Below are 9,467 nucleotides of genomic sequence, written 5' to 3'. Positions count from 1 at the left end.
TCTTTTAACAGCTGGTCTCAGATATTTTGGGAAAATCTTGTGACACCTAGGATTTAACAGTTGCCTGGGAGATTGTAGGATTGTAGTGCTTGCTGGCTGTGTGACCTTGGGCCAGTCACTTAACCTCTCTGTGCAGCAAATTCCTCCAGGAGTAATAACAATACCCTGCCGACTGGGTTGCCGGGAGGAGATATATAGATGAAGCACACTTCGTGGTTGGCACTTGGTGATTTATAAATGTTAGCTGCTGTATTATTATTGTTGTTTCTCTTGGTGTTAGTTCCCAGAGCCTTAGCAGGGGAGGGAAGAACTGGAGTTTATGGATTTCTCTTTCAGGGCAGGTATGGTGTCGAATGGTGATACTTTATGTGTATGATCCTTTTAATCCTCCCAAGCACCCTAGGAGGTAGATACTCTTCATTCCCATTTTGCAAGCAAAGAACCAGAGGCCATACTTCTAGGACGTGGCATAGCTGGGATTTGAACCCAGGTAGCCTGGCTCCAGAGCCGGGGCATGTACACCCCGTACCTTCGTGCTCGTATTATCAGTATGCATTTATTTGTGCCTGAAGGATTCCGTCTTGGGAGAATAAGTCACTGTTAGAGTCTAGCTCTTCCACTCATGGATTTTTCTGTGGCGGGCGGAAGGGTGGGCTTGGGCTGGGGCAGGCAGCAGTTCCTTCGGGGTTTGGACTTTGTCAGAGCTCTCCCCCACGGGGCTGCCTGTAGAAAAATCTCCCACCTACTTTGCTACAAGAAAGAAAGGTTGTTTTTCAAATTAGAATTCCGGTGGAATTCTAAATGGGGACCATAGCAGCACATTTGTGTCCTCCTGCTTTCCTCAGGGAATGGGGTGTACTGGTGCTTGTTCTCCTGTCACCTATAAACCCCACTCTGTTTCATCCTGGTGGAAAGGGTTTCTGAAATGCCGTTAAGGGTGGGGGCCGTGGGGCTGGATCTCTCACCCACCTGTCCTATCTCTGGGGTTCCAGGCAGTGAAACAACCAGTGGTCACTGGCCAAGTTGGACACGAGAACTGGGTGTGCTGAGCAGTGAGGCCACAGGTGCAGGGACCCTGGGGAAGGGGCTCAGGTGCCAGGCTGCGCAGTGACAGGAGGTGTTTGTCACCCCCCCCCCCCACGCCGGGGCCAGGGCCTAGCTCACAGTCAGGTGAGTCTTTTCAGGGCGAGGCCACCATGGGCTCCAGGAGGAGGCAGGGAGAACATTGTCCCTGAAATGTGGCTTGAAAGCTGGCAAGTTCAGATGAGAGCACCGCCCAGAGGAGCCAGGAGAGGGCACACCTTCTGGCACCTTCTGTGGTAACTAAGAGTTGCAAAAGGCAATGAATATGTTAAAATGCCGTTTGTTAATATTAGGGTGAAAAGTCAGTGAGAAAGCAGGTCAGTCTGTCTAATAAATATGACAAAATGACAAGAGATAACAATGTCTGGAGTCAGACCTAGGCACACAGAGAGGAAGGGCTCCTTTCAGTGACTCTCGTGTAGGGGCAGTTCCCCTCGCAGGCATCAGCCCCAGGCCTTGACCAGTCGGGTCAGCTGGTCCTTTGGGGGAGGGTGGTGTGGTGGGGGATGGGGGAGGGCAGATATTGCCTCCCCAGAGCTTTCCTGCCTGCTAGGGTGGTGGTGGGGGGGGTTGCTGCTGAGCCAGAATCAAGAGCAGAAAAGGGGCACACCTTTTCCCCCAGGCAGATCAGAATAGTGTTAACTGAGACCATCCCAGGGCAGGATTGTGAATATTGATTCGAATGGTGTAAATGTAGCAGATAAAAGAGACTGGGTTAAATGTGTTCTGACCACGACACCCCCTGGAAGTTGCTTTGCTTTCTTTTACCCTGAAAGAAAAGTACAAGTGTGTACAATGGAGCAATTACCCTAAATCTATGATTTGAAAAACTTCAGAGTTCATTCGTGGTACTTAAATAGTCAAGATTAGCAAATTACAGTAAGAATAAGCTCCAAGTTAGAGGGGAAGATTTGTGCCAAATCCCCTCCCTAGTCCTTGAAGGTAAGCCAGCAAGGCACCCAGAAGGCTTCTGAACTTTGTATCACACAGAAGTCCTTGGAAAGGCCCCACATTTGAAAAGAAGCCTTTACTTACTTATTTATTTATCTTTTAAAATCAGAGCTGGGGGTGCCTGGGTGGCTCAGTCATTAAGCGTCTGCCTTCGGCTCAGGTCATGATCTCAGGGTCCTGGGATCGAGCCCCACATCAGGCTCCCTGCTCGGCGGGAAGCCTGCTTCTCCCTCTCCCACTCCCTCTGCTTGTGTTCCCTCTCTTGCTGTGTCTCTCTGTCAAATAAATAAAATATTAAAAAAATAAATAAATAAAATAAAATCAGAGCTGAATGACCACAGGCTCTGGGCATTTTGTGTGAACTGGGCTGGGTAACTGGCCTTCACATAGTCGACTGTAGCCCTGAACAGTGAATTGGGGTGGAATAAAGGATCACGTGGTTATTCTGTTTTCACCCTTTAGTAGATCACACTGGACCCAACGAATGAACAGGTAAAAAGATGCCTAAGCTTCCCTTCTGTTCCCACAAAACAGTTTTTATTTACCTGGACTAACGGAACCTGTGAGTATAAATTTGTTTTTGTTGTAGTATGAGGGAAAGTAACCTAAGAAGAAACAAAATAACCCCATCCATCAGGGCCACCTTTCTCAGCAGAGTAGGATTGTGGGCCTGCCCAGGGCCTTAGCCTCACTCACCATGAACCCCAGAGGCAGATGTACTTCTGCAGTTAGAAACTTCAGAACAAACAGCCAGGGAGAGTTTTTCCAAGGACTTTCTAGTGTACTTTTCTTTCTTTCTTTTTTTTTAATTTGAGAGAGAGCGTGCCCGCTTGCGGAAGTGTGTGAATGGGGGAGGGGCAGAGGCAGAGGGGAAGCATGGGGCTCAAGCTCACATCCCCAAGATCATGACCTGAGCCGGAACTAAGGGTCGGACGCTTCACCGACTGAGCCACTCGGGCGCCCCTCTGGTCTGCTTTTGTAAGCAAGCCTCAGCACACAGAGTACTTTGTATTGCTTTAAAAAATTAACGTGTGTGTTTTTTTTTTAAAGATTTTATTTATTTGACAGAGAAAGACAAAGTGAGAGAAGGAACACAAGCAGGGGGAGTGGGAGAAGGAGAAGCCGCCTCCCACTAAGTAGGGAGCCTGACGCGGGGCTGGATCCCAGGACCCTGGGATGATGACCTGAGCCGAAGGCAGACGCTTAACGACTGAGCCATCCAGGCGCCCCCCAAAATTAACATGTGTTCTTAGCAAAGGTTTCTTTTTTTTTTTTTTTTAAGATTTTATTTATTTATTTGACAGAGAGAGACACAGCGAGAGAGGGAACACAAGCAGGGGGAGTGGGAGAGGGAGAAGCAGGCCTCCCACCGAACAGGGAGCCCGATGCGGGGCTCGATCCCAGGACCCTGGGACCATGACCTGAGCCAAAGGCAGACGCTTAACGACTGAGCCACGCAGGCGCCCCTTAGCAAAGGTTTCTGAAGTGAGCAGAAACTGCTGGGGTAACCGCTCTTAACTGCTGTGTTAACTGCTGTGTGTCCCGGGCATGTGCCAAGTATACAGAGCCATAGATTATGCAAGTGGAACTTTACCATATAGACTGTTCTGTGAATTTCTTTTTTCTCCCCGGCAGTATGCCACGTACACTATACTCTGCCTTGTCAGCTCAAATGTCTGCCTTTTTTTTTTTTTCCCTTTGAATTGCTGTAAGGTATTCCACAGAATGGATCTACTGTGATTTATTTAGTTACTTACTAATAGGCCGGCTTTAGATGGTCAACTTGCTGTGTGATGCAGGTGGCCTTTTAGGAGTGAAGGCAGCAATCAGGCATGTTCCATTGTTAGTGGGGAGAATTGAGACTAAATTGCAGAGCTGCATAAGCATCCAGGTCCCCTGTATTTTTTTTTGTTAAGATTTTATTTATTTATTTGACAGAGACACAGCGAGAGAGGGAACACAAGCAGGGGGAGTGGGAGAGGGAGAAGCAGGCCTCCCGCTGAGCTGGGAGACCGATGCGGGGCTCGATCTCAGGACCCCGGGATCATGACCTGAGCCGAAGGCTGACGCTGAAGGACTGAGCCACCCAGGCGCCATGAGGTCCCCTGTATTTTGAAGAGTTTGGATTGTATGGGGGTAGAATGAGAAGCCACAGGGAGAACCTGCTTCCTTGCGAGGGGTCTGCCTCTTGCTGAGGCTTCCCAGCCGAGGCTCCCGGTGCGCGTTCTGGGCAGTGCGGAGAGTGGGAGGGCTTTCTGCTGACTGGCTGCTCAGATCGCCTTAAGCTCGGCAGGGCGCATGGGCTGTGAGTCTGAGCGTGACAGCCACGGAGAAGCCAGTGTGTGGGTGCTGAGGACGGGCTGGGATTGTGGACCTGCTCTGGGCCTTGCTGCGGCCTTGGATTTGAGTAGTGAGAAAGCACTACTTTCCACTACTTAGGGAACTCCAGGGTCACAGAGCTATGGGTAGAAGCAAGATGTGGCCTCTGAAGAGTACTGTCAGTGACTGGGCACCAAGTGGCTCTGCTTGGATCATGGGGCAGGGTTCGTGGGGGAGCGAGCAGTTTGGGGTCAGATGGGAATTCGAGAGCATTTACTGAACAGAGGGGTGGGCGGGCGGCGTCCTGTCTGGAACACACATCTACACGCGTGTGCTGTGAATCTGTTGTAGCCCCTGCACTTGGCAGCTGTGTCTGTGAGGTTTGGTGCCAGCCTGGCTGCCCCACGAGCAGGGGAGGTAGTGGTGGAGGGTCCTGGAGCCCCTCCTAAACCAGATGCCTTGGTGACTGAAAAGAGCTTGGGCTTTGGAGTCACACCAAGGTCAACTTTGGGGTTGTAATCTTGGCTTTATCAGCCACTTAATGGATGACATTAGCCAAATTCAGCTCCCCAAACCTCATTTTCCTCATCTGTAAAATGGGCTGATGGTACCTCTGACCTCAGGATTATTGTGATCAATAAAAGGGAGAACAGTTAGCCGGATGCCTGGCCCCATAATAGATGGTAGGAAATACTCCTGCCTCTTTCTTCTTTCTCTTTGTGCCTCTGATTTCTCCGTCTTTTAAAAAGATTTTATTTATTTATTTGACAGAGAGAGACACAGCGAGAGCGGGAACACAAGCAGGGGGAGCGGGAGAGGGAGAAGCAGGCTTCCTGCGGAGCAGGGAGCCCGATGCGGGGCTCGATCCCAGGACCCTGGGATCATGACCTGAGCCGAAGGCAGACCTGAACGACTGAGCCACCCAGGCGCCCCTTCTCAGTCTTGATCCAGAGAGCTACAGCTGAGGCTGTAAATTACTCAGGGCCTGTTCTCTGCTCTATTCTTCCTTCCTTTTCTGCCACTGGCTACTATTTCTCATTCCTCAAGCTGGGGAAGTTTCTGGAGAACCTATTACGTGGTTTTGGGTGCCCATTGCCTACTGGGCAGCCCGGCATTGACTTCTGCTAACTTCTGGGGTTGGAAACACCTGGGTCCCCTACCTACCAGGTTGTGACAGTGAATGAACCAGTCAGAGCCTTGGGCTTCCCCTGGCACCAGCTTCTGGCTATTAGAGTTTTTCCAGATCCAGTGATCTCCTGCTTCAACCTGTCACGGTGGAAAGAGACCCATGGTGTTAATAAACAAGGTAGCTCTTGTCCAAGGGTTACCATGCTGGATTTTCGCTGGGCATTGACTCCTGGCAACTCAGGTTGCACAGATTCCCATAGGGGGCCTTTGTCCCACCCCTGGAGAGTGCCTAGCTGAGAGCTGATCTTCAGATTCCCAGCTCAAGAGGATGGAGTCTCTTCCCTTGGAGGCCTGTGCTTTCGGTGAGGGGCACACGGAGCCCTGGGCACCTTTTTAAGAGATGGGCTTTCAGAAGACCGCTGGGGGGCGCCTGGGTGGCTCAGTTGGTTAAGTGACTGCCTTCGGCTCAGGTCATGATCCTGGAGTCCCGGGATCGAGTCCCGCATCGGGCTCCCTGCTCGGCAGGGAGTCTGCTTCTCCCTCTGACCTTCCCCCCTCTCGTGCTCTCTGTCTCTCATTCTCTCTCTCGCAAATAAATAAATAAAATCTTAAAAAAAAAAAAAAAAGAAGAAGACTGCTGGGAAGCCACCCACTGCTCTTCACTGTGTGTTTGGGTTAGTTTTGAGCACTTGGTAACGAAGATGCCGCTAACTACACTCGTGTGACCTACCTGCCACGTGCTGGGCCCTGCACTAAGTGCTTCACCCAACCTGTCACCTAGTCTGTCTCCTATAGTCCTCTCGAGCCCCAGGGTCTTACAGGTGGCAGAGTTGAGATTCTGGCTCAGAAAGGAACCCTCCCAAGCTCCATGCGCAGCCGAGGGGCTGTGGCTTCTGGAACCGGGGACACAGATCCCACCCCGTATCCTCTCTCTTTCTGATCCTTGCTTCTTTCTGCTGGAATATTGGCTTCCTTTTCTCAGATGAGTCTCCCTCGGATGTTCTTACTCTTGACTCACACTGTCACGAACACACAGGGCTGCCTCTTTGTCCCCACTCCCAAGTCAGAGAGTCCCGGGGAGGACTCTGATTGGCCCACTTAGGTCCCCGGCCCAGCTGTGAGACCAGGGGACAAGGGACCCAGCTGGATCTACCTGTTGGGTGGGAGTGGGGTTAGGAGGATCAGGGCAGCTAAAATGCCTGGTGTCCGCCATAGGGTGGTAGGCCTCCCTCTTTCCAGGTGGGAAAGCCGGGGTTTGGATTCCCAAGGTGACTAATGCTGGGTGCTCTTAGTTAGTGGTACCAGCAGTGAGACTCGAGTCAGGACTGACTTAGAGCTCACGCTCCTAGTGCCCTGCCGCGCTGCCTCCCGCCAGGTAGTAGAGGGCCCCAGGTGAGGGCTCGGGGGTAGAAAAGGTGAACACCGTGCTTCAGGTCTTCTGCAACCATGGAGTCCACGTCGTGGGCACAGAGAAATAGAAAGTAAGGGCGTGAATGGTATAAACTATGGGAAGGACGCACAGAGGGCTCTGGGTGTGTAGGAAGTGAAGGGGTTAACTGGGTGGGAGTGGGGAGCCAGGGTCCTGAGGACCCTTGCGGCAATGAAAGAGGTCAGCGTGTTCCAGGTGTTGTGGAGACTTTGCATTAGGCCTGGGCCTGGACAGGTGGGGACCGGTGTGAGGTCCAGAGAGGGGTCTAATTAAACCTTTTTTCTGAATGTCGTTGCCCTTTTGCAAAGCAGAACTAGATGGATTTTTAATCTTTATTTCAGCATCTACGTCATGGGCTTGGTCCTGGAGTGGATTAGGAACAATGGCGGTGCAGTAACCATGGAGAAGCTCAGCACCATCAAATCGCAGATGATTTATGATGTTATTGATAATTCTCAAGGATTCTATGTGTAAGTTGATGGGCTTTTGCCTCACAGTCTACTGCTTGTGAATTCAGGGCAGGTGGGCCATTCCTTTGTGCATTCCCCCCCCCCGGGGAATCTCGGGGCGTGGTGATGTTTCTCACACCAAAGATCTGTCCTGGGAAATCTCAGTTCCTCCCTGTCTGCTTCCTCTATATGTCTCCTGGGGAAAAAGCACGTGTGGGACCCTCAACCAACTGAGCCACCCAGGCGCCCCTAGGTCACTTACCTTTTTAGGAACATTCATTGCTTCCCTTATTACAGGACAAATGTTACCATCACAGGCCTGCCGTCTGTGAAGGGAGTTGGCTACGGTATGAGGAGTCTTCTATGATTCGTGAATGTGTGTTGACCACGGGACGAACGCCTGGGAGGGGTACAGACCACGTATGGGTCTTGCCTTAGTCTCCTAGGACTGCTGGAACAAAAATGCAGTAACTTGGTGGCGTAACAGAGATCTGTTCGCACTCCTCTGAGGCCTGGAGTGCAAGGTGTCAGCTAGGCTTTGCTCCCTCAGAGACTCTAGGGAGGAATCCATTCTTTGTCTCTTCCAGCTTCTGCTGGCTCCAGATATTTCTTGGCTTGTGGTGTTGTCACCCTAGTCTCTGGCCTCACCTTTGTTGTGTGTCTTCACTTCTGGTCATTGGATTTAGGGCCTACCCAGATCATCCAGGATGATTTATCTCAACTAGAGACCTGTAACTTACTGACATCTGCAAAGACCCTTTTTCCAAATAGGTCACATCCACAAGTTCTGGGGCTTAGGACATGGATATACCTTTTGGGGGGCTGCTGTCCAGTCCCCCACCATAGACCTCTCACCAAAATGCCTGCTTAGAAGCACCTGGTACAGTGCCTGGTACACGAGACACTTAATAGATGATGTTTTTTTATTATTATTATTATTTTTTATTTTTTTATTTGAGAGAGAGAGAATGAGAGACAGAGAGCATGAGAGGGAGGAGGGTCAGAGGGAGAAGCAGACTCCCCGCCGAGCAGGGAGCCCGATGCGGGACTCGATCCCGGGACTCCAGGATCACGAACCGAGCCGAAAGCAGCCGCCCAACCAACTGAGCCACCCAGGTGCCCCTAGATGATGTTTTCATTTGCGTTTCCCTGCCTTCAAAGTGGCAGGTGTATGAGGCTTTATGCTGTGTGTGTGTGCCTGTGTGCATACACACATGTGTATATTTGTGTTTGTACACATTTGTACACACACATACTCCTTTACCAAGCCTTGGACCTCCTACTTAGTGACCATTACTCTTTGGGTTCAATGATAGTAACTGACTGATAGTAATGGGAGAATGTACATTCTTCTTGACAATTCATGTGCCACATGGGGTGGACAAACCAATGCTTTGAGCCTAACTTAATACATCCCCATGACCACCCAAGGGTGGGGGGTGGGGGTGTACTTTCGTAGCGGATAGGATAAAGCAGCCTGTTACTGCTACCTCTGCCCTTAAAATGCTTGTTGCCTGTTCCTCTGAGTTCTTGGCGTGCAGTGGACCTCCGGCCACAGGCCCTGTGGGGAGTTGGGTTTGGCTGGACGCCTTAGCCTTTAGGCTCCTCTCCCACGTGCAGTCTGGAGGAAGGGGTGCACACTGCTTTCTGCGGGCTCTGGTTCTGTTTGACAGAGCCAAGTGCAGACTGGGGGCTTGGTAGATGGTCCAAGGAGTTCACAGCCAAGGTCTAAATAGTAGTTACAAGCTTGGAGCAGTAAGATGATACGGCTTTGCCTGTAGGGGGTGTAGGGGTTTTGGTTGTTTTTTTGTTTTGTTTTGTTTTTTGAATGAGCTTGAGGCTTGGGCATGAGTAGAGTTAGAGGAGGGCAAAAATACTTTTAGGAATTTTTAGGAAGGCAGGGAATGGCCCCTGCAAAGGTACTGAGGAAAGAAAGTGTATTGTGTTTGGGGAGCAAAGGGTGGGTTGCCTGGAGGGGATGATTGTGCTGGATTAGAAGGAAGGTCTGGAAAGGTCTAAAGACATGTTTAGTCCACCTGTTCAGTCCTCTGTTCACCTGTCCACCCATCTACCCATTCACCCACCCTTCTATCCATCATCCACCCATC

At 50.8% G+C, this 9,467-nt stretch overlaps 1 protein-coding gene across 1 annotated transcript in view; it reads left to right on the top strand.

Moving 5' to 3' along the window:
* The window catches only part of LOC118026262 (phosphoserine aminotransferase), a 28,275-nt gene that overhangs the window by 11,863 nt on the left and 6,945 nt on the right, over positions 1 to 9,467 (top strand). Inside the window, exon 7 of the mRNA XM_035029004.1 lies at positions 7,252 to 7,380. Within this exon, the coding sequence (XP_034884895.1) occupies positions 7,252 to 7,380 (129 nt within the window). The remainder of the gene's footprint in view (positions 1 to 7,251; positions 7,381 to 9,467) is intronic.

This window comes from Mirounga leonina, unplaced genomic scaffold (genome assembly GCF_011800145.1).
Source record: "Mirounga leonina isolate KUSES-001 unplaced genomic scaffold, KU_Mleo_1.0 Mir_224, whole genome shotgun sequence".
In the NCBI taxonomy this organism is placed as follows: Eukaryota; Metazoa; Chordata; class Mammalia; order Carnivora; family Phocidae; genus Mirounga; species Mirounga leonina.
The sequence above is the reverse complement of the archived record's forward strand: the minus strand, read 5'-3'. Positions and strand labels throughout refer to the sequence as shown.